The following is a 25,119-nucleotide window of genomic DNA, read 5'->3' as shown; positions in this document are numbered from 1 at the left end:
AGTCGGGAGATTCACAGAGGAATCCGGGGCGGCAGAGATGGTAAGTAGGAAGGAAATGCTGTTTCCCCGCGGCGTCTCTCGGTTCCCGTTTCTACTCCGAGAGCCTCCCTCGTGTCTGTTTCTAACTTCCATGTTCCTCGGCCCTGCTTGCGTTCCCTGGCTCTTGTCTGTTTCTGGACTGTGCTCAGCGATCCCTCTTACCTGCTGGTAAGAGCCTCGTGTTGGTGTTTTCCGATCCTCGCTGCGAGGGCTTCCAACAGGACTCAGGGCGCTGGATTGTGGATTCCTTTATCCCTATTTTAGAGTTTTGGCAGATTTCCAGACTAAACCTGGCTATTTAGTCATATCAGCAGTAATAATAATTGTTCAGCACTTTTGTAAGGCATTTGTTGAGTGCTCACTATGTGCAGTGCTCACTGTTCTAAACAGGGGGGTAGCTACAAGATAATCAGGTCGGACGCTGTCCCTGTCCCACATGGGGCTCACGATCTTAATCCCCTTCTAGACTGTGAGCCCGCTGTTGGGTAGGGACCGTCTCTATATGTTGCCAACTTGTACTTCCCAAGCGCTTAGTACAGTGCTCTGCACACAGTAAGCGCTCAATAAATGCGATTGAATGAATGAATGAATGAATGAATTTTACAGGTGAGGTAATGGAGGCATAGAGAAGTGAAGTGATTTGTCCACGGTCATTCTGCGCTAAGCACTGTATTAAATGCTGGGGTAGATGCAGGATAATCAGGTCTGTCTCTCATGGGACTCGCAGTACAGGTATTGAATCCCCATTTTACAGAGAAGGAAACTGAGGCCCAGAAAAGTTAAATGACTTGCCCAAGGTCACACAGTAGGCAAGTGTTAGGATTAGAACCCAGGTCTCATTCATTCATTGTCAATTGTATTTATTGAGCGCTTACTGTATGCAAGGCACTGTACTAAGCGCTTGGGAGAGTACAATATAACAGTAACCAGACACATTACCTGCCCACAACAAGCTCACAGTCTAGAGGGGGAGACAGACGTTAGTATCCATAAACAAATAAATAAATAAATGGCAGATAGATACATCTGTGCCGTGGGGATGGGAGGGAGGATGAATGAAGGGAACAAGTCAGGGTGACACAAAAGGGAGTGAGAGAAGAGAGGAGGGCGCAGTCAGGGAAGGCTTCTTGGAGGAGATAATAATAATAATAATAATAATAATGATGGCATTTATTAAGTGCTTACTATGTGCAAAGCACTGTTCTAAGCACTGGGGAGGTTACAAGGTGATCAGGTTGTCCCACGTGAGGCTCACAGTCTCAATCCCCATTTTACAGGTGAGGTAACTGAGGCACAGAGAAGTTAAGCGACTTGCCCAAAGTCACACAGCTGACAATTGGCGGAGCTGGGGTTTGAACCCATGACCTCTGACTCCAAAGCCCGTGCTCTTCTCCACTGAGCCACGCTGCTTCTCTAAGATGGGCCTTCAATAAGGCTTTGACGTGGGGGAGAGCAATGATCTGTATATATGTATATATATGTATATATGTTTGTATGTATTTATTACTCTATTTATTTATTTTACTTGTACATATCTATTCTATTTATTTTATTTTGTTAGTATGTTTGGTTTTGTTCTCTGTCTCCCCCTTTTAGACTGTGAGCCCACTGTTGGGTAGCGACCGTCTCTATATGTTGCCAACTTGTACTTCCCAAGCGCTTAGTACAGTGCTCTGCACACAGTAAGCGCTCAATAAATACGATTGATTGATTGATTGATTGATCTGTCTGATGAGGAGGGAGGGCATTCCAGGCCGGAGGTAAGAAGTGGGTGAGATGGATGAGATGGAGGCCCAGTGAGGAGGTCTTCATTAGAGGAACCAAGTGGGCGGGCCGGGTTGGAGGAGGAGAGTAGTGAGGTGAGGTAGGAGAAGCAGAGAAGCAGCGTGGCTCAGTGGAAAAGAGCCCGGGCTTTGGAGTCAGAGGCCATGGGTTCAAATCCCGGCTCCGCCAATTCTCAGCTGTGTGACTGTGGCCAAGTCACTTCACTTCTCTGGGCCGCAGTTCCCTCATCTGTCAAAATGGGGATGAAGACTGTGACCCTCCCGTGGGACAACCTGATCCCCTTGTAACCTCCTCAGCGCGTAGAACAGTGCTTTGCACATAGTAAGCGCTTAATAAATGCCATCATAATTATTATTATTAGGCGGGGGCAGGGTAATTGACTGCTTTAAAACCCATGGTGAGAAGTTTCGGTTGGATGTGGAGGTGGATGGGCAACGACTGGAGTTTCTTCAGGAGTGGGGAGCCATGGTCTGGCCTGATTCTCAGACCCATGCTCTAAGAAGCAGCGTGGCGTAGCAGCTAGAGCACGGGCCTGGGAATCAGAAGGTCTTGGGTTCTAATCCCGGCTCTGCCACTCGCTTGCTGTGTGGCCTTGGGCAAGTCACCTAACTTCTCTGGGCCCCAGTTGCCTCATCTGGGGTTGAGATTGTGAGCCCCATATGGGACAGAAGACTGTGCCCAACCCGATTTGCTTGTATCCATCCCAGCACCTAGTCCGGTGCTTGGCACATAGTAAGCACTTGACAAATATCATAATTATTATTATTATTTTCACTAGGCCTTGCTGCTTCCCTGACTTATCTGTGGAGGCCTCAAGCACCGGTGAGTACCTTTCTGTTTACTGTAATTCCCCTTCTGAGCTAAGGGACATTGGAGTGCTCAACTGCGCTGAGGGAATGCTTGCATTTTTCCATTTCTGTATTCCTCAGGGTCCTGATTACCTCCCCTTCGTTGCCAGCAATAGCGTTGATTTGAGCAACCAAACTGAACGCTTTTTTAAAAATGGTATTTGTTATGTGCTTACTATGCGTCAGACACTATACAAAGCACTGGGGTAGATACAAGGTGATCGGGTTGGATGCAATCTATGTCCCACATGGGGCTCTCAGTCTTAATCCTCATTTTACTACTATTACTGTTACTACTAATAATAGTAATAATAGTAATAATAATAATAATAATAATGATAATGGCATTTATTAAGCGCTTACTATGTGCAAACACTGTAAAATGGGGATGAAGACTGTGAGCCCCCCGAGGGACAACCTGATCACCTTGTAACCTCCCCAGCGCTTAGAAGTAATTGTGGTATTTGTTAAGGGCTTACTATGTGCCAGGCACTGTACTAAGCACTGGGGTAATAATTGGGGTAATAATTGACACAAGATAATTGGGTTGGATACAGTCCCTATCCTCTCAGAGTCACACCTGGTGAGTTCCCAGGACTCTACAAGTCTCGCCTATGAGAGGGAGAGTCAAGCAGAGGCCTACCCATTCCATCCTTAGTTTGGGCAGTGGTTAGCAAGTGGTATTTGTTAAGGGCTTACTATGTGCCAGGCACTGTACTAAGCACTGGGGTAATAATTGGGGTAATAATTGACAGAAGATAATTGGGTTGGATACAGTCCCTATCCTCTCAGAGTCACACCTGGAGAGTTCCCAGGACTCTACAAGTCTCGACTATGAGAGGGAGAGTCAAGCAGAGGCCTACCCATTCCATCCCTAGTTTGGGCGGCGGTTAGCAAGTGGTATTTGTTAAGGGCTTACTATGTGCCAGGCACTGTACTAAGCACTGGGGTAATAATTGGGGTAATAATTGACACAGATAATTGGGTTGGATACAGTTCCTGTCCTCTCAGAGTCACATCTGGAGAGTTCCCAGGACTCTACCAGTCTTGACTATGAGAGGGAGAATCAAGCAGAGGCTTACCCATTCCATCCCTAGTTTGGGCAGCGGTTAGCAAGTGGTATTTGTTAAGGGCTTACTATGTGCCAGGCACTGTACTAAGCACTGGGGTAATAATTGACACAAGATAATTGGGTTGGATACAGTCCCTGTCCTCTCAGAGTCACACCTGGAGAGTTCCCAGGACTCTACAAGTCTCGACTATGAGAGGGAGAGTCTAGCAGAGGCCTACCCATTCCGTCCCTAGTTTGGGCAGCGGTTAGCAAGTGGTATTTGTTAAGGGCTTACTATGTGCCAGGCACTGTACTAAGCACTGGGGTAATAATTGACACAAGATAATTGGGTTGGATACAGTCCCTGTCCTCTCAGAGTCACACCTGGAGAGTTCCCAGGACTCTACCAGTCTCGCCTATGAGAGGGAGAGTCAAGCAGAGGCCTACCCATTCCATCCCTAGTTTGGGCAGTGGTTAGCAAGTGGTATTTGTTAAGGGCTTACTATGTGCCAGGCACTGTACTAAGCACTGGGGTAATAATTGGGGCAATAATTGACACAAGATAATTGGGTTGGATACAGTCCCTATCCTCTCAGAGTCACACCTGGAGAGTTCCCAGGACTCTACCAGTCTCGACTATGAGAGGGAGAGTCAAGCAGAGGCCTACCCATTCCATCCCTAGTTTGGGCAGTGGTTAGCAAGTGGTATTTGCTAAGGGCTTACTATGTGCCAGGCACTGTACTAAGCACTGGGGTAATAATTGACACAAGATAATTGGGTTGGATACAGTCCCTGTCCTCTCAGAGCCACACCTGGAGAGGTCTCAGGACTCTAATAATAATAATAATGGCATTTATTAAGCGCTTACTATGTGCAAAGCACTGTTCTTTGCATATAGAGACTGTCTACCAGTTTCGACTATGAGAGGGAGAGTCAAGCAGAGACCTACCCACTCCATCCCTAGCTTGGGCAGCGGTTAGCGAGTGGCAGGCCATCTGTTACAAGTCAAAACTTCCCCCGTGCCGGGCAGCAGCAGGACGGGAGAGAGTCGAGGGCGAAGACTCGAGTTGACCGCACGGGAGGAGGCGACGGTCTGGATTTTTACCAAGGAAATCCTCCGGATCCATGACCAGAACGATTGCAGATGGAGGTGGGGCGTTCCGGGAGAGATGTGTCCATGGCGTCGCTATGGGTCGAAGACGCCTCGACGGCGTAAGACAAGACAAGCAGTGTGGCTCAGTGGAAAGAGCACAGGCTTGGGAGCCAGAAGTCATGGGTTCTAATCCGGGCTCTGCCACTTGTCAGCTGTGTGACTTTGGGCAAGTCACTTCACTTCTCTATGCCTCGGTTACCTCATCTGGAAAATGGGGATTAAGACTGTGAGCCCCCCATGGGACAACCTGATCACCTTGTATCCTCCCTGGCGCTTAGGACAGTGCTTTGCACATAGTAAGCACCCAACAAATAGCAAAAGTATTATTATTGTTGTTATTAATCTAACTCCCATAACAAATGGAAGGCTTCATTGTTGGATTCTTCCAGTTAAAACATTGTTTAGGATCCACCCCTTCGGTCCCCTCCTCTCATTTTCCTCCCCAGGCAGTATGCAACTGGTGGACAAATCTGGATACTGAGTGTTCTCGAAGATCTGATTGGTGGGAAAATCTGCCGATTGTGTCCCTAACACCACTGATAAGTACCCCACACCCCTAGATCAATCAATCAATCAATCAATCAATCAATCGTATTTATTGAGCACTTACTGTGTGCAGAGCACTGTACTAAGCGCTTGGGAAGTACAAGATCATAAACTCATTTTGGTCAGGGAATGTGTCTACCATGAGAAGCAGCCTGGCTCAGTGGAAAGAGCCCGGGCTTGGAAGCCAGAGGTCATGGGTTCTAATCCCGGCTCCACCACTTGTCAGCTGGGAGGCTTTGGGCAAGTCACCCCACTTCTCTGGGCCTCAGTGACCTCATCCGGAAAATGGGGATCAAAACTGTGAGCCCCACGTGGGACAACCTGATCACCTTGTATCCCCCTCCCAGCGCTTAGAACAGTGCTTGGCCCATAGTAAGCGCCTAAGAAATGCCATCATTATTTATTATTATTATCATTAAGACGGTCCCTGTCCCACATAGGGCTCACAAGCTTAATCCCCATTTTACCGATGAGGTAACTGAGGCTCAGAGAAGTGAAATGACTTGCCCAAAGTCACACAGCAGGCAAGTGGCAGAGCGGGGATTAGAACCCAGATCCTCTGAGCCCTAGGCCTGTGCTCTTTCCACGCTGCTACTTAATGCTTGGGAGAAGACAAGAGAAGACATATTCAGTCATTCATTCAATCGATCATTTTTATTGAGCACCTACTGTGTGCAAAGCACTGTACTAAGCACTTGGGAGAGTGAGAAGCAGCGTGGCTCAGCGGCTAGAGCACGAGCTTGGGAGTCAGAAGTCATGGGTTCTAATCCCGACCTGTCTCCATGCTTTGTTTTGTTCTCTGTCTCCCCCTTCTAGACTGTGAGCCCGTTGTGGGGTAGGGACCGTCCCTAGATATTGCCGACTTGTACTCCCCAAGTGCTTAGTACAGTGCTCTGCACACAGTGAGCGCTTAATAAATACAATTGAATGAATGAATGATTATCTCACTTCAAGGTGGAGAGGAGTAGTCATTTTACTTGTAAATACAAGTAAAATGAAAGTATTTATTTTACTTGTACATGTTTACTATTCCATTTATTTTGTTAATGATGTGCCTATAGCTATAATTCTACTTGTTCTAACGGTATTGACACTATCTCCATGTTTTGTTTTGTTGTCTGTCTCCCCCTTCTAGACTGTGAGCCCGATGTTGGATAGGGACCGTCTCCATATGTTGCCAACGTGTACTTCCCAAGCGCTTAGTACAGTGCTCTGCACACAGTAAGCGCTTAATAAATACGATTGATTGAATGAATGAATGAATGAATGTCTGCTGTGTGACCTCGGGCAAATCACTTCACTTCTCTGAGCCTCAGTTACCTCATCTGTCAAATGGGGATTAATAATAATGACTATAATAATGATGGCACTGTTCTAAGCGCTGGGGAGGTTACAAGGTGATCAGGTTGTCCCACGGGGGGCTCACAGTTTTCATCCCCATTTTACAGATGAGGGAACTGAGGCCCAGAGAAGTTAAGTGACTTGCCCCAAGTCATACAGCTGACAGTTGGCGGAGAAGGATTTGAACCCATGACCTCTGACTCCAAAGCCTGGGCTTTTTCACTGAGCCACGCTGTTTCTCTGGTGATTATGATTCTGATTAAGATTAAGATTAGTCTTCTGATTAAGACTGTGAGCCCCACGTGGGACAACTTGATCACCTTGTATTCCCCCCCAGCGCTTAGAACAGTGCTTTGCACATAGTAAGTGCTTAACAAATGCCATCATTATTATTATTATTACAATATAACAAGAAACGGACACATTCCCTCCCCACAATGAGCTCACAGTCTAGAGGGGGAGACAGACATTAATATAAACATATAGGTATTATAATAAATACATGATAAATAAGTGATTCCCGCCCTCAAGGAGCTTATTGTTTAACCAGGGAGACAGACATTTAAATAAGCGCTTAGTACAGTGCTATGCACACAGTAGGCGCTCAATACGATGGAATGAATGAGTGAATTGTCTCTGTTGCCGATCTGTCGTCTCCCAAGCGCTCAGTCCAGTGCTCCGCACACAGGAAGCGCTCAGTAAATACGATCGAATGAAGGCATAAAATGCAATGTCTTATTGTCCTCTCCCAAACGCTCAATCCAGTGCTCCGCACACAGTAAGCGCTCAAGAAACAGGATTGAATGAATGAGTGAATTGTCTCTCTATGTTGCCAGTTTGTCCTCTCCCAAGCGCTCAGTCCAGTGCTCTGCACACAGTAAGCGCTCAATAAATACGATGGAATGAAGGCATAAAATGCAATGTCTTATTGTCCTCTCCTAAGCACTCAGTCCAGTGCTCTGCACACTGAAAGCGCTCAATACGATGGAATGAATAAAATGTAATGTCTTATTGTCCTCTCCTAAGCGCTCAGTCCAGTGCTCCGCACACAGTAAGCGCTCAATAAACAGGATTGAATGATTGAGTGAATTGTCTATATGTTGCTGATTTGTCCTCTCCCAAGCGCTCAGTCCAGTGCTCCGCACACAGAAAGTTCTCAATAAATACGATGGAATGAAGGCATAAACTGCAATGTCTTATTGGCCTCTCCCAAGCGCTCAGTCCAGTGCTCTGCACACAGTAAGCGCTCAATAAACAGGATTGAATGATTGAATGAATTGTCTATATGTTGCTGATTTGTCCTCTCCCAAGCGCTCAGTCCAGTGCTCTGCACACAGGAAGAGCTCAATAAATACGATGGAATGAAGGCATAAAATGCAACGTCTAATTGTCCTCTCCCCAGCGCTCAGTCCAGTGCTCCGCACACAGTAAGCGCTCAATAAACAGGATTGAATGAATGAGTGAATTGTCTGTGTTGCTGATTTGTCCTCCCACAACTGCTTAGTCCAGTGCTCTGCATACAGTAAACGCTCAATAAACATGATGGAATGAAGGCATAAAAATGCAACGTCTTATTGTCCTCTCCCAAGCGCTCAGTCCAGTGCTCCGCACACAATAAGCGCTCAATAAACAGGATTGAATGATTGAGTGAATTGTCTCTATGTTGCCGATTTGTCCTCTCCCAAGCGCTCAGTCCAGTGCTCCACACACAGTAAGCACTCAATAAATACGATGGAATGAAGGCATAAAATGCAATGTCTTATTGTCCTCCCCCAAGCGCTCAGTCCAGTGCTCTGCCCACAGTACGTGCTCACTAAATACGATGGAATGAAGGCATAAAATGCAACGTTTTATTAGACTGTGAGCCCACTGTTGGGTAGGGCCCGTCTCTAGATGTTGCCAACTTGGACTTCCCAAGCGCTTAGTCTAGTGCTCTTCACTCAGTAAGCGCTCAGTCAATACGATTGATTGATCGATTGATTATTGCCCTCTCCCCAGCGCTCAGTCCAGTGCTCCGTACACAGAAAGCGCTCAATAAATATGACGGAATGAAGGCATAAACTGCAACGTCTTACTGTCCTCTCCCAAGCGCTCAGTCCAGTGCTCCGCACACAGTAGGCGCTCAAGAAACAGGATTGAATGATTGAGTGAACTGTCTCTGTTGCCTATTTGTCCTCTCCCAAGCGCTCACTAAATACGATGGAATGAAGGCATAAAATGCAATGTCTTATTAGACTGTGAACCCACTGTTGGGTAGGGCCCGTCTCTAGATGTTGCCAACTTGGACTTCCCAAGCGCTTAGTCCAGTGCTCTGCACACAGTAAGCGCTCAATAAATATGATTGATTGATCGATTATTGTCCTCTCCCCAGCGCTCAGTCCAGTGCTCCGCACACAGTAAACGCTCACTAAATACGATGGAATGAAGGCATAAAATGCAACGTCTTAGACTGTGAGCCCACTGTTGGGTAGGGCCCGTCTCTAGATGTGGCCAACTTGGACTTCCCAAGCGCTTAGTCCAGTGCTCCGCACACAGTAAGCGCTCAATCAATACGGTTGATTGATCGATTGATTATTGTCCTCTCCCCAGCTCTCAGTCCAGTGCTCTGCACACTGTAAGTGCTCACTAAATACGATGGAATGAAGGCATAAAATGCAACGTCTTAGACTGTGAGCCCACTGTTGGGTAGGGCCCGTCTCTAGATGTGGCCAACTTGGACTTCCCAAGCGCTTAGTCCAGTGCTCCGCACGCAGTAAGCGCTCAATCAATACGATTGATTGATTGATTGATTACTGTCCTCTCTGCCCAGCGCTCAGTGCAGTGCTCCGCACACAGGAAGCGCTCCCTAAATCCGATGATGGAATGAAGGCACGAACTGCAACGCCTGCTGGTGCTCCGCCCCGCGCTCAGTCCGGCGGGGGCTGCGCGCCCAGTCAGCGCTGGTCCCCCGCTGGGATGGATGCAGGGAATGGATGGATGAAGGGATGGATGAAGGGATGGATGAAGGAAGGGAGGGATGAATGAATGCGGGCGGGGGGCAGTGACTGGGCCAAGGTCAGGCGGGCCGGAGGCTCCTCCTCCTCCTCCTCCTCCTCCCCCTCCTCCTCCTCCCCCTCCTCCTCCTCCCCCTCCTCCTCCCGGCCCGTCCCGGCCCGTCCCGGCCGGTCCCTGGGGTGTCTCCCGGTGGCAGCCGACGCCTGTTTTCCCGGTGAGTCCCGGATAGGGGGGGGCAGAGGGGGGGGGGACGGGGGCCCCCCCCAAGACCCTCCCCATTTGGAGGGGACCCCCCGCTTTCCCCGCCGGAGCCCGGGGGAGGCTCCCCTGCTGCTTCCCCGGGCCGCCCCCCTCCTCTCCCAGCCCGGCCGGCGCTCGCCCTCTTTCCCTTTTTTAGGGAATTCGGGCCCGCGGCCCGGCCGGGACCCGGGGGGGGGGGGGGGGGGGGGGGAGGGGGAAGGGGGGGGGGGGAGGGGGAAGGGGAGGAGGAGGGGGATGGTATTTGTTAAGCTCTTACTATGTGCAAAGCGCTGTTCTGAGGAGGAGGAGGGGAGGGGAGGGGGAGAAGAGGAGGAGGGGAGGGGGGAGGAGGGGGAGAAGAGGAGCAGGGGAGGGGGAGGAGGAGGGGGGAGGAAGAGGAGGGGAGGGGGGAGAGGATGATGATAGTATTCGTTAAGCTCTTACTATGTGCAAAGCACTGTTCTGAGGAGGAGGAGGGGAGGGGGGAGGGGGAGTGGAAAAGAGGAGGAGGGGAGGGGGAGGAGAGGAGGGGAGGGGGGAGAGGGAGAAGAGGAGGAGGGGAGGAAGAGGAGGAGGGGGGGAGAGGAGGAGGGGAGGGGGGAGAGGAGGAGGGGAGGGGGGAGAGGAGGAGGGGAGGGGGGAGAGGAGGAGGAGGGGAGGGGGAGAGGAGGAGGAGGGGAGGGGGGAGAAGAGGAGGAGAGGAGGAGGAGGAGGGGAGGGGGGAGAGGAGGAGGAGAGGGGGAGGAGAGCAGGAGGAGGGGAGGGGGAGGAGGAGGAGGAGGAGGGGAGGGGGAGGGGAGGAGGGAGAAGAGGAGGAGAGGAGAGGAGGAGGGGAGGGGAGGAGGGAGAGACAGGGAGGGGGAAGAAAGGAGGAGGAGGGGAGCAGGATGGAAAGAAGGGGGAAGGAGGAGGGGAGGGAGAGGAGGGGGAGGAGAGAGGGAGATGAGGGGGAGGAGGAGGAGGGGAGTGGGGGGCAAGGAGGAGGAAGGGAAGCAAAGGGTGGGGAGGAGAGAATAGGGGGTGGGATGGGGAGGAAGAGGGAGGAGGGGAGGGAAGAGGAGGGGGAGGAGGAGGGGAGTGGGGGGCAAGGAGGAGGAAGGGAAGCAAAGGGTGGGGAGGAGAGAATAGGGGGTGGGATGGGGAGGAAGAGGGGGGAGGGGAGGAGGGAGAGAGAGGAGGGGAAGGGGAAAGAGCCCCCGCCTGCCTCCCAACTCCCTGCCCCGGCTTCATGTCCCCGTGGGCCCCCATCTCTCCGCCCCCCATCCCCCCCAGCCTGTGCCCCCCTGCCCCCCATCCTGTGCCCCTCTGCACCCTCCTGCCCCGCAGCTCCTTGCCCCTCGTCTCTGTGCCCCCTGCCGCCCCGAGGCCTTCCCACACTGAGCCCCCTCCTCCCCGTCCCCCCCCCACCCCTTACCTCCTTCCCCTCCCCACACCACCTGGATATATGTATAGATGTTTATACGGATTTATTGCTCTATTTATTTTATTTGTACATATTTATTCTATTTATTTTATTTGGTTAATATGTATTGTTTTGTTCCCTGCGCCCCCTTCCCCCTTCTAGACTGTGAGCCCGCTGTTGGGTAGGGACTGTCTCTATATGTTGCCGACTTGGACTTCTCAAGCGCTTAGTCCAGTGCTCTGCACACAGTAAGCGCTCAATAAATACGATTGAATGAATGAATGAATGAGGGACCGTCTCTATATGTTGCCGACTTGGACTTCTCAAGCGCTTAGTCCAGTGCTCTGCACACAGTAAGCGCTCAATAAATACGATTGAATGAATGAATGAATTTTATTTGTACATATTTATTCTATTAGGTTAATATGTATTATTTTGTTGTCTGTCTCCCCCTTCTAGACTGTGAGCCCGCTGTTGGGTAGGTACTATCTCTATATGTTGCCGACTTGTAATTCCCAAGCGCTTAGTCCAGTGCTCTGCACAAAGTAAGTGCTCAATAAATATGATTGAATGAATGAATGAATGAATGAATTTTATTTGTACATATTTATTCTATTTGGTTAATATGTATTGTTTTGTTGTCTGTCTCCCCCTTCTAGACTGTGAGCCCGCTGTTGGGTAGGGACCGTCTCTATATGTTGCCGACTTGTAATTCCCAAGCGCTTAGTCCAGCGCTCTGCACACAGTAAGTGCTCAATGAATACGATTGAATGAATGAATTTTATTCGTACATATTTATTCTATTTGGTTAATATGTAATTGTTTTGTTCTTTGTCTCCCCCTTCTAGACTGTGAGCCCGCTGTTGGGTAGGGACCGTCTCTCTGTGTTGCCAACTTGTACTTCCCAAGCGCTTAGTCCAGTGCTCTGCACACAGTAAGCGCTCAATAAATACGATTGAGTGAATGAATGAGTGAGTGACCCCAAGCAGCGGAGCGGAGAGCAGGACCCCATCTAGGCCAGTCCGGCCCATCTAGCCGGCTGCCCTATTTTTAGCCCTGGGAAAACCCCTGTCATGGGTTGGCCGGGCCCCTCAGGCCGCCTCCCGCCCCCACGGGCCTCCTTCCTCCACCAGTCCAGTCCAGCCCAGTCCAACCCAGTCCAGCCCAGTGCCAGGCTCCGCCAGCCCCCTACCTTCATCAGCCTCCGTCCCCCCCAATTCCAGCTATCCGATGGGTGACCCGAGCCGGCTGGGCCTTGACGACCTCATCACCTTGTATCCCCCAGCGCTTAGAACAATGCTTTGCACATAGTATTTATTTATTTAAATAAATATTTAAGTAAATATCATTTATTTATTTTACTTATACATATCTATTCTATTTATTTTATTTTGTTAATGTGTTTTGTTTTGTTCTCTGTCTCCCCCTTCTAGACTGTGAGCCCACGGTTGGGTAGGGACCGTCTCTAGATGTTGCCAACTTGGACTTCCCAAGCGCTTAGTACAGTGCTCTGCACACAGTAAGTGCTCAGTAAATACGATTGATTGGTTGATTAGTAAGCGCTTAACAAATTCTTCTAGACTGGGAGCCCGTGTTCTAATCTGTGAGCCCCTTGTTGGGTAGGGACCGTCTCTATATGTGGCCAACTTGTACTTCCCAAGTGCTTAGGACAGTGCTCTGCACACATAAATACAATTGAATGAATGAATGGGTAGGGACCATCTCTATATGTGGCCAACTTGTACTTCCCAAGCGCTTAGTACAGTGCTCTGCACACAGCGCTCAATAAATACAATTGAATGAATGAATGAATGGGTAGGGACCATCTCTATATGTGGCCAACTTGTATTCCCAAGCACTTAGTACAGTGCTCTGCACACATTGAGCGCTCAATGAATACGATTGACTGAATGAATGGGTAGGGACCATCTCTATATGTGGCCAACTTGTACTTCCCAAGTGCTTAGTACAGTGCTCTGCACACAGTAAGTTCTCAATAAATACGATTGAATGAATGAACGGGTAGGGACCGTCTCTGTATGTGGCCAACGTGTAATTCCCAAGCGCTTAGTACAGTGCTCTGCACACATTGAGCGCTCAATGAATACGATTGAATGAATGAATGAATGGATAGGGACCATCTCTATATGTGGCCAACTTGTACTTCCCAAGCGTTTAGTACAGTGCTCGGCACTCAGTAAGCGCTCAATAAATACGATTGGGTGAGAGTGAGTGAGTGGTGCCCGGGGAAAGGAGGGCCGGGAGAAACCCAAGGGCAGGGGAGAGGCGCCACTGATCCCGGCCCTGTTCCGTCCTCGACGCCGGGGGCAAGGATAACGTGGCTGTTCCCTTGCAAAAGCTGGGGACACATGATATAATAACAATAACCTTAATAATCATGGCATTTGTTAAGTACTTACTATGTGCTGAGCACCGTATTATGTGCTGGGGTGGATACAAGCCCATTGGGCTGGACACAGTCCCTGTCCCGCATGGGGCTCACACTCTGATAATAATGATGATGGCATTTATTCCCCCTCTCCATCCCCCCCCATCTTACCTCCTCCCCTTCCCCACAGCACCTGTATATATGTATATATGTTTGTACAGATTTATTACTCTATTTATTTTACTTGTACATATCTATTCTATTTATTTTAGTTTGTTAGTATGTTTGGTTTTGTTCTCTGTCTCCCCCCTTTTAGACTGTGAGCCCACTGTTGGGTAGGGACTGTCTCTATATGTTGCCAATTTGTACTTCCCAAGCGCTTAGTACAGTGCTCTGCACACAGTAAGCGCTCAATAAATACGATTGATGATGATGATGATGATTTTATTAAGCGCTTACCAACTGCAAAGCACTGTTCTAAGCGCTGGGGAGGTTATAAGGGGATCAGGTTGTCCCATGGTGGGCTGACAGTCTTACTCCCCATTTTCCAGATGAGGTCACTGAGGCCCAGAGAAGTTGTGACGACTTGCCCAAAGTCTCACAGCTGACAGTTGGCATGGCTGGGGTTTCCCCGTCAGGTAACTGAGGCACAGAGAATACTAATTATGGTATTTGTTAAGCGCTTACTGTGTGCCTGTACTGTGCTAAGCGCTGGGGTGGATATGAGCAACTCAGGTTGGACACAGTCCCGGTTCCATATGGGGGCTGCCAGTCTCAATCCCCATTTTACAGATGAGGTCACTGAGGCCCAGAGGATCAATCAATCGTATTTATTGAGCGCTTACTGTGTGCAGAGCACTGTACTAAGCGCTTGGGAAGTACAAGTTGGCAACATTTAGAGACGGTCCCTACCCAACAGTGGGCTCACAGTCTAGAAGAAGTGAAGTGACTTGCCCAGAGCAGCATGGCTCAAATGGAAAGAGCCCAGGCTTTGGAGTCAGAGGTCATGGGTTCAAATCCCGGCTCCGCCAATTGCCAGCTGTGTGACTTTGGGCAAGTCACTTCACTTCTCTGGGCCTCAGTTTCCTCATCTGTAAAATGGGGATTGACTGTGAGCCCCACGTGGGACAACCTGATCACCTTGTAACCCCCCAGCACTTAGAACAGTGCTTTGCACATATAGTAAGCGCTTAACAAATGCCATTATTATTATTATTATTATTTGCACATAGTAAGCGCTTAATAAATGCTATCAAAAAAAAAAGACGTGTGGCAGAGCTGAGATTAGAACCCAGGACCTGTGACTCCTAGGCTCTATCCACTAAGCCATGCTGCTTCTAAATCGATCCAAGCACGTATCTTATCTACAACCTTGGGAAAGTAACTTCTCTGTGCCTCAGTTCCCTCATCTGTAAAATGGGGATTAAGACTGTGAGCCCCCATGGGGCAACCTGATCACCCTGTAACCTCCCCAGCGCTTAGAACAGTGCTTGGCAAACAACGTGTGCTTAACAATTACCGCAATTATTATTATTATTACTAGTATTTATTGAGCACTTACAGTGTACAGAGCACTGTACTAAGCATTGGGAGGGGACGATACAACAGAATGGAAAAATGGGAAGCAGCATTGCCCAGTGGATAATAATTATATCAATAAATACGTATCAATCGTATCAATCCATCGTATCAGTAAATACGATTGAATGTAACAATAATAATATTAATAATGATGGCATTTGTTAAGTGCTTACTATGTGCAAAGCACTGTTCTAAGCGCTGGGGAGAATACAAGGTAATCAGGTTGTCCCACGTGGGGCTCACAGTCTTCATCCCCATTTTCCAGATGAGGTAACCGAGGCCCAGAGAAGTGAAGTGACTTGCCCAAAGTCACACAGCTGGCAATTGGCGGAGCCGGGATTTGAACCCACGACCTCGGACTCTCAAGTCCAGGCGCTTTTCATTGAGCCACGCTGGGCTTGGGAGTCAGAGGACTTGGATTCTAATCCTGGCTCCCACCGTGTGACCTTGGGCACCGTGTGACTTCGTTTCTCTGTGCCTCAGTTTCCTCCAAGAAAGAATGGGGATTCAATACCTGTTCTTCCTCCTACTTCGACTGTGGGACAGGGACTCTATCCAACCTGATTAATGCTTATCTACCCCGCACTCAGAACAGTGCTGGACGCACAATAAATGCTTCACAAGTACCATAAAAAGAATTTAGTGGAGAAACAGACATTAAAAATAAATTACAGGCGGGGAAAGCAACAGAGTAGAAGAATTTTATTTGTACATATTTATTTTGTACATATTCTATTTATTTTATTTTGTTAATATGTTTTGTTTTGTTCTCTGTCTCCCCCTCCTAGACTGTGAGCCCGCTGTTGGGTAGGGACCGTCTCTAGATGTTGCCGACTTGGACTTCCCAAGCGCTTAGTACAGTGCTCTGCACACAGTAAGCGCTCAATAAATACGATTGAATGAATGAATGTTGCCAACCTGGACTTCCCAAGCGCTTAGTACTGTGCTCTGCACACAGTAAGCGCTCAATAAATACGATTGAATGAATGTTGCCAACTTGGACTTCCCAAGAGCTTAGTACAGTGCTCTGCACACAGTAAGCGCTCAATAAATATGATTGAATGAATGAATGTTGCCAACTTGGACTTCCCAAGCGCTTAGTACAGTGCTCTGCACACAGTAAGCGCTCAATAAATACGAATGAATGAATGAATGAATATGCTTAACTGCTGTGGGGCTGGGGATAGGTAAGACTGTAAGCTCGCTGTGGGCAGGGAGTGTGTCAGTTTATTGTTATATTGTAATTAATTAATTAATTAATAATGACATTTGTTAAGGGCTTACTATGTGCGGAGCACTGTTCTAAGCGCTGGGGTGGACCGTGAGCTTAGTACAGTGCTCTACCCACAGTAAATCAATCAATCAATCAATCGTATTTATTGAGCGCTTACTGTGTGCAGAGCACTGTACTAAGCTCTTGGGAAGTACAAGCTGGCAACATCTAGAGACGGTCCCTACCCAACAACGGGCTCACAGTCTAGAAGGGGGAGACAGAGAACAAAACCAAACATACTAACAAAATAAAATAAATAGAATAGATAGGTACAAGTAAAATAAATAAATGTTCAATAACATTTGTGAGCCCCCCCGTGGGACAACCTGATCACCTTGTAACCTCCCCGGCGCTTAGAACAGTGCTTTGCACATAGTAAGCGCTTAACGAATACCACCATCATCATCATTATTATTATTAGAACAGTGCTTTGCACATAGTAAGTGCTTAATAAATGACATTATTATTATTATATATCAATATATAATTATATAATATTATATAATATATAATTATATAATAATAATAATAATAATAATAATACCTGTTCTCCCACTGGTTTGGACCGTGAACCCAAGGTGAGACAGGCACTCTGATCAGTCGGCACCGTCTCCATCCCAGTGTTTAGCGCGGTGCTTGGCACATAGCGCTTAACCAGCGCTACGGCCGTGATTCTGAGTTTCCATGATTTTGTCGGACTTTCGGCGCCCGGCCCATCTGGGAGAGGCTGCGGGTGGAGGAAGCGGAAGAGAAATCCCGGCCCCAGTCCGGTTTATCCAGGCTGGATCAGCTCCCCAATCATTCATTCAATTGTATTTATTGAGCGCTTACTGTGTGCGGCCCTGCCCTTGGCCAAATTCCCTGGGAATGGAGCCTCCACCCGTCTGGACGTGTGCCGGGCGGTCCTGGTGCTTTGGAGAAACTACTCTTGATAATAATAAAGTTATGGTATTTAATAATGAGGTTATTAGGCGCTTACTAGGTACCAAGCGCTGTTCTAAGCGCTGGGGTCGATGCACGGTCATTGCCAGCTGTGTGACTTTGGGCAAGTCACTCCTCTGGGCCTCGGTTACCTCATCTGTAAAACGGGGATGAAGACTGTGAGCCCCCCGTGGGACAACCTGATCACCTTGTAACCTCCCCAGCGCTTACAACAGTGCCTGGCACACAGTAAGCGCCTAAGAAATACCATAAAAAAAAAAAAGGACGTGCGTCATGAAGAAACAGCATGGCCTTGTGCAGCGTGGCTCAGTGGAAAGAGCCCGGGCTTGGGAGTCGGAGGTCATATTCTATTTATTTTATTTTGTTAATATGTTTTGTTTTGTTGTCTGTCTCCCCCCGTCTAGACTGTGAGTCCGCTGTTGGGTAGGGACCGTCTCTAGATGTTGCCAACCTGTCCTTCCCAAGCGCTTAGGACAGTGCTCTGCACACAGTCAGCGCTCAATAAATACGATTGAATGAATGAGTTCAGATCCCGGCTCCACCACTTGTCAGCTGGGCGACTTTGGGCAAGTCACTTCACTTCTCTGGGCCTCAGTTGCCTCCTCTGTAAAATGGGGGTGAAGACTGTGAGCCCCACGTGGGACAACCTGATCACCGTATATCCTCCCCAGCGCTTAGAACAGTGCTTGGCACATAGTAAGCGCTTCACAAATGCCATCATAATTATTATTATTATTATTAGTGGAATCAATCAATCGTATTTATTGAGTGCTTACTGTGTGCAGAGCACTGTACTAAGCGCTTGAAGGAGCTTAGTGGAAGGAGCATGGGCCTGGGATTCGGAGGACTGGGTTCTAATCCTGGCTCCACCACTGGCCTACTGTGTGACCTTGGACAAGTCACTTCTCTGTGCCTCAGTTTCCACAACCGTAATGGAGATTGAATACTTGTTCTCCCTCCTACTTAGACCAGCAGCTCCGTGTGGGACAGGCGCTCTCATCAATCAATCAGTCCATCGTATTTACTGAGCGCTTACTGTGTGCAGAGCACTGTACTAAGCACTTGGGAAGAAAAGCTGGCAACATATAGAGACGGTCCCTACCCAACAGTGGGCTCACAGTCTAGAAGGGGGAGACAGACAACAAAACAAAACATATTAACAAAATAAAATAAATAGAATAAATATAGTAATAAATGCATACAAACATATATACATATATACGTGTGGGCTCACAGTCTATTAATTCATTCAATCGTATTTATTGAGCGCTTACTGTGTGCAGAGCACTGGACTAAGCTCTTGGGAAGTCCAAGTTGGCAACATCTAGAGATGGTCCCTACCCAACAGTGGGCTCACAGTCTATTCATTCATTCATTCAATCGTATTTATTGAGCGCTTACTGTGTGCAGAGCACTGGACTAAGCACTTGGGAAGTACAAGTTGGCAACATACAGAGACGGTCCCTACCCAACAGTGGGCTCACAGTCTATTCATTCATTCATTCAATTGTATTTATTGAGCGCTTACTGTGTGCAGAGCACTGTACTAAGCGCTTGGGAAGTACAAGATGGCAACATATAGAGACGGTCCCTACCCAACAGTGGGCTCACTCTCATGTGATTAACTTGTATTTATCCCCAGCCTTTAGAACAGTGCTCGGCACGCAGTAAGAGCTCAACAAATACCATAATAAATAAAGAATAATAAGTAAGTATGGGTGCTGAAATGAGGGGGGAGGTGACCCCGGGAGAGGGGCAGGACCGCTCCCACCGCTCTCCTCCCTCTCCTCATCTCGTTTTAATAATAATAATAGCATTTATTAAGCGCTTACTATGTGCAAAGCACTGTTCTAAGCGCTGGGGCGGTTACAAGGTGATCGGGTTGTCCCACGGGGGGCTCACAGTCTTCATCCCCATTTGACAGATGAGGTAACTGAGCCGCAGAGAAGTGAAGTGACTTGCCCAAAGTCACACAGCTGACAGTCGGCGGAGCTGGGATTTGAACCCATGACCTCCGACTCCAAAGCCCGGGCTCTTTCCATTGAGCCACGCTGCTTCTCTATGTCGTTTTGCCACCTTCCAGGAGCTGCCATGGATCCCAGCCCCCGGACCGGCCTGGATCGACAACAGCTGCACCTCCGCGATCGGCAGAAATTCTTTGAGGAGATTTTCCAGCCAGAAACGGACATCTTTCCCGTGCCCCACCTGCACTTTGAGTCCCACAGGCGTAAGCGGCGGAGGGGGCTGCGTGATGGGAGGGAAGGGGCAGGCCGTGGGGTGCGGGGAAGGGAGGGGATGGGATGATCTGCACACAGTAAGCGCTCAATAAATACCATTGGATGAATGAATGAACGAGGGACCGTCTCTATATGTTGCCGACTTGTACTTCCCAAGCGCTTAGTCCAGTTCTCTGCACACAGTAAGCGCCCAATAAATACGATTGAATGAGTGAATGAGGGACCGTCTCTCTATGTTGCCGACTTGGACTTCCCAAGCGCTTAGTCCAGTGCTCTGCACACAGTAAGCGCTCAATAAATACGATTGAATGAATGAATGAATATGTATATATGTTTGTACGTATTTATTACCCTATTTTACTTGTACATATTTATTCTACTTATTTTATTTTGTTAATATGTTTTGTTTTGTTGTCTGTCTCCCCCTTCTAGACTGTGAGCCCACTGTTGTGTAGGGACCGTCTCTAGATGTTGCCAACTTGGACTTCCCAAGCGCTTAGTCCAGTGCTCTGCACACAGTAAGCGCTCAATAAATGCAATTGAATGAATGAATGAATATGTATATACGTTTGTACATATTTATTACTCTATTTTACTTGTACATATCTATTCTATTTATTTTATTCTGTTAATATGTTTGTTTTGTTCTCTGTCTCTCCCTTGTAGACAGTGAGCCCGCTGTTGAGTAGGGACCATCTCTATATGTTGCCAACTTGTACTTCCCAAGCGCTTAGTACAGTGCTCTGCACACAGTAAGCGCTCAATAAATATGAATGAATATGTATATACGTTTGTACGTATTTACTACTCTATTTATTTTACTTGTACATATCTATTCTATTTATTTTATTCTGTTAATATGTTTTTTTTTGTTGTCTGTCTCCCCCTTCTAGACTGTGAGCCCACAGTTGGGTAGGGACAGTCTCTAGATGTTGCCAACTTGTACTTCCCAAGCGCTTAGTACAGTGCTCTGCACACAGTAAGCGCTCAATAAATATGATTGAATGAATGAATGAATATGTATATACATTTGTACATATTTATTACTCTATTTATTTTACTTGTACGTATTTATTCTACTTATTTTATTTTGTTAATATGTTTTGTTTTGTTTTCTGTCTCCCCCTTCTAGACTGTGAGCCCACTGTTGGGTAGGGACCATCTCTATATGTTGCCAACTTGTACTTCCCAAGCGCTTAGTACAGTGCTCTGCACACAGTAAGCGCTCAATAAATACGAGTGAATGAATGAATGATGATGATTTTGATGGTATTTGTTAAGCGCTTACTATGTGCAAAGCACTGATCTAAGCGCTGGGGAGATTACAAGGTGATCAGGTTGTCCCACGGGGGCTCACCGTTTTAATCCCCGTTTTACAGATGAGGTAACTGAGGCCCAGAGGAGTGAAGTGACTTGCCCAAAGTCACACACCTGACTGTGGGCGGGGCCGGGATTTGAACCCATGACCTCTGACTCCAAAGCCTGTGCTCTTTCCAATGAGCCGCGCTGCTTCTCAAATGGGGATTGGGAACGCGAGCCCCACGGGGAACAGGGACAGTGTCCAACTCGATTTGCTTGTATCTACCCCAGCGCTTAGTAATAATAATAATAATAATAATAATGATGGCATTTGTTAAGCTCTTACTATGTGCAAAGCACTGTTCTAAGTGCTGGGGGGATACAGAGTGATAGGTTGTCCCGCGTGGGGCTCACAGTCATCATCCCCATTTTCCAGATGAGGGAACTGGGGCTCCGAGAAGTTGTGACTTGCCTAAGGTCACGCAGCTTAGTACAGTGCCCGGCACATAGTAAGCGCTTAACAAGTACCCTAATTATGATTGATGTTGTGATTATTATTGTGACCTCCATGTTCTTTCTCCAGCCCCCATAGGCAGCATCTCCTCCATGGAGGTTAACGTGGACGCGCTGGAGCAGGTGGACTTGACTGACCTCGGGGAGCAGGACGCGTTGGATGTGTTCCTTCCCTGCGAGGAACCCCTCACCCCTCACTCTCCTGGTACGGACTCCCCTCGAACCCTCCACCCTCTCCTCTAGGGATGCGGGGGGACAGAGGCGGCGTGGCGAAATAGAGGAAAGAACTCAGGTTTGGGGGTCAGACCACCTGGGTTCTCAGTAACCTCCCCAGCGCTTAGGACAGTGCTTTGCACGCAGTAAGCGCTTAATAAATGCTATCAGTATCCCAGTGCTTAGAACAGTGCTTTGCACATAGTAAGCGCTTAATAAATGCCATTATTATTATTATTGTCCCAGCTCTTTCCTGCCACGTGACTTGGGTATCTCCCTTAACTTCTCTGTGCTTCAGTTTCCTCCACAGTAAAATGAGGATTAAAATACCTCTTCATTCATTCATTCATTCATTCATTCAATCGCATTTATTGAGCACTTACTGTGTGCAGAGCACTGTCCTAAGCGCTTGGGAAGCACAAGTTGGCAACATATAGAGACGGTCCCTACCCAACAGCGGGCTCACAGTCTAGAAGGGGGAGACAGACAACAAAACATCTTAATAATAATTATAATTATAATCATCATCATCATCAATTGTATTTATTGAGCGCTTACTGTGTGCAGAGCACTGTACTAAGTGCCTGGGACGTACAAGTTGGCAACACATAGAGACGGTCCCTACCCAACAGCGGGCTCATAGTCTAGAAGGGGGAGACAGAGAACAAAACAAAACATATTAACAGAATAAAATAAATAGAATAGATATGTGCAAGCACTGTTCTAAGCGCTGGGGAGGTTACAAGAGAAGCAGCAGAAGAGAAGACGAAGAATCTGTGAGAAGCAGTGTGGCTCAGTGGAAAGAGCCTGGGCTTTGGAGTCAGTGTTCATGGGTTCAAATCCCAGCTCTGCCAGTTGTCAGCTGTGTGACTTTGGGCAAGTCACTTCACTTCTCTGGGCCTCAGTTACCTCATCTGTAAAATGGGGATTGACTGTGAGCCCCCCGTGGGACAACCTGATCACCTTGTATCCCCCCAGCGCTTAGAACAGTGCTTTGCACATAGTAAGTGCTTAATAAATGCCATCATCATTATTATTACAAGGTGATCAGGTTGTCCCACCGGGGGCTCACAGTCTTAATCCCCGTTTTACAGATGAGGGAACTGAGGCCCAGAGAAGTGAAGTGACTTGCCCAAAGTCACACAGCTGACAAGTGGCCGATTCAGGATTTGAACCCATGACCTCTGACTCCGAAGCCCCGGCTCTTTCCACCGAGCCATGCTGCTTCTCTTCTCCCTCCCATTTAGACCGTAAGCCCGACGAGGGTTCGGGGCTGTTTCCGACCTGACGACAATCCCGGCTCCGCCAAGTGTCAGCTGTGTGACTTTGGGCAAGTCACTTCACTTTTCTGGGCCTCAGTTCCCTCATCTGTAAAATGGGGATGAAGACTGTGAGCCCCTGGTGGGACAACCTGATTACCTTGTAACCTTCCCAGCGCTTAGAACAGTGCTTGGCACATAGTAAGCGCTTAATAAATGCCATTATTATTATTATTATCTTGCAGCTATGTTGCCAACTTGTACTTCCCAAGCGCTTAGTACAGTGCTCTGCGCACAGTAAGTGCTCAATAAATACGATTGATTGATTGATTGATTGACCTACCCCAGTGCTTAATACGGTTCTTGGCACAAAGTAAGCACTCAGCAAATAGCCACCATTTTATTATTATGGGTTCTTCTTACCCAGTCACTGAGGTAACAGCCCTTCCTCCCCCGCCGCCGCAGGGCGTGGAGTATTTTTAGCTCCGTGACCCAGACAACGGCCTTTCCCGGGAATCGTCAGCGGGCCATCCAGTAGCACGTTGGCATTCACCCAAGGCCGCGGGGGGATGTGCCGGGTTGTGGTTGCCTTGGCAACAAGCTCAGCAACCCATCCCGGAGTTGCTCAGCGTCCAAGCTCTCCAGAGATGGTTCTGCCTTGGCGAGGAAGGCCCCTGGGAGAGGAAGGTCATCCCCCAGCCCTGACCGCCCTTCTCCCCGGGCAGGTGTCGAGAGCCCCCCGGGGGAACCGAGGCAGCAGTCGGCCCCGGCGGACAGATCCAAGCCGCGGACCTCGTCGTCGTCCTCCTCTACTTCCACGGAGCCCAACAGCCCGGACGTGAGCGACAGCGGTGCCGAAACGCCTCTGGCCCAGTCTGACGAAGAGGATGCTGGAGAAGAGCCCGTAGCGCACAGCTAGCGGAGGACCCCGCTCCGTGGACTGAACCGTTCGGGTTCGGACGAGGCCCGCTCCGGGGTCCCCCCGCAATCCCCGCCCGTGGCCCAGGCTCCGGGGGCGAACCCTCTAGGGAGAGCCGGAGAATGGGGACAGCACAGCTTTCCTGCTTCGCGGTTAATGTTTCCCTCCTGCACCTGCTCCACCTGCCCCCCCTTTTCTCCCTCCCCGGGGCTCACCTCCCTGAGTCCCGCTGCCCGACAGGGACCGGAGGGAGGCATGCCTCTCCTGGTCCGGCGGGCCCACCCACGACCCCTGACCAGACTGTCGTGGGAAGCGGTCCGGAGTTGCCGATCCCAAATGCCACGCCCGGTGCCGGGGAAAAGCCTCCCGGAGCTCAGTGGGTGGGCGAAACCGTCAATCCCCGTCCCCCACTTTGACTCCGGATTGCAGACCGAACTCCTTCCTTCGCCACGCTCCGAGAGTCCGTCAAGACCACTCACTGTGTCGCCCTCAGGGGCCCGGGCCGCCCCGCCTCCCTACCCTGGATCCAGGCCTCGCTTCGTTTGGTTGTGGTGGTCTTGGCTGGGGAAGGTCAAAACTGGTTCTCAAGGGCCTGCGGGATTTCCTGCCGGTCACCAGGGTATCTGAAGGGGGTGATATCCTGTAACACTTTAGCATTTTGCACTTTGTTGGCCACCTCGGGGCAGGGGCATCCTACATTCCCTGACCTGGGCCATTTTGGGCTTGTTTTCGTGCCATTCTTAGAGCCTCTTGCCAGTCTCTGCTTCTGCTTGCCTGCCCAGCTCCTGTCCCCCTCCAGGAAGCTACCCTGTGGCTGGAGCTTAATATGCCTGTATTACCGCGACGGCAGTGACAACTTCAATACATTTTTTTTTTGGTTTCCAAATGACCCATGGTGCCGTCTTTTTGTAGAATTTGTTGAGCGCTTACTATGTGCCGGGCCCTTGTACTAAGCGCTGGGGTAGATACAGGGTAATTAGGATGGGCACAGTTCCTGCCCCACATGGGGTTTACAGTCTTGACCGCCGTTTTACAGATGATGTGATTGAGGCACAGCGACGTGACTTGCCCACAGTCCTCCGGTTGTGGGCAGGG

General features: G+C 48.9%; 1 protein-coding gene across 3 annotated transcripts; it reads left to right on the top strand.

Annotated features, from left to right (window-relative positions):
* The first annotated feature begins 55 nt into the window (after window positions 1–55).
* DBNDD2 (dysbindin domain containing 2) lies at window positions 56–24,913 on the top strand. Of its 3 annotated transcripts, XM_038750391.1 has the most exons (5): window positions 56–207; window positions 2,603–2,646; window positions 19,668–19,811; window positions 21,704–21,838; window positions 23,831–24,913. In XM_038750391.1, the coding sequence occupies exons 1-5, from the start codon at window positions 56–58 to the stop codon at window positions 24,022–24,024; spliced, it is 669 nt and encodes a 222-aa protein (XP_038606319.1). In that variant the 3' UTR covers window positions 24,025–24,913. The 3 variants fall into 3 exon arrangements, with proteins under 3 accessions (XP_038606319.1, XP_038606321.1, XP_038606320.1); XM_038750393.1 differs by lacking the exons at window positions 56–207; window positions 2,603–2,646 and adding an exon at window positions 9,897–9,971; XM_038750392.1 differs by lacking the exons at window positions 56–207; window positions 2,603–2,646 and having other exon boundaries at window positions 19,584–19,811.
* The last annotated feature ends 206 nt before the right edge of the window (window positions 24,914–25,119 follow it).

The sequence above is a fragment of the Tachyglossus aculeatus genome, chromosome 8 (genome assembly GCF_015852505.1).
Source record: "Tachyglossus aculeatus isolate mTacAcu1 chromosome 8, mTacAcu1.pri, whole genome shotgun sequence".
NCBI classification, from domain to species: Eukaryota; Metazoa; Chordata; class Mammalia; order Monotremata; family Tachyglossidae; genus Tachyglossus; species Tachyglossus aculeatus.
Note: the sequence above shows the minus strand (reverse complement) of the source record. Positions and strands in the feature narration are given on the sequence as shown.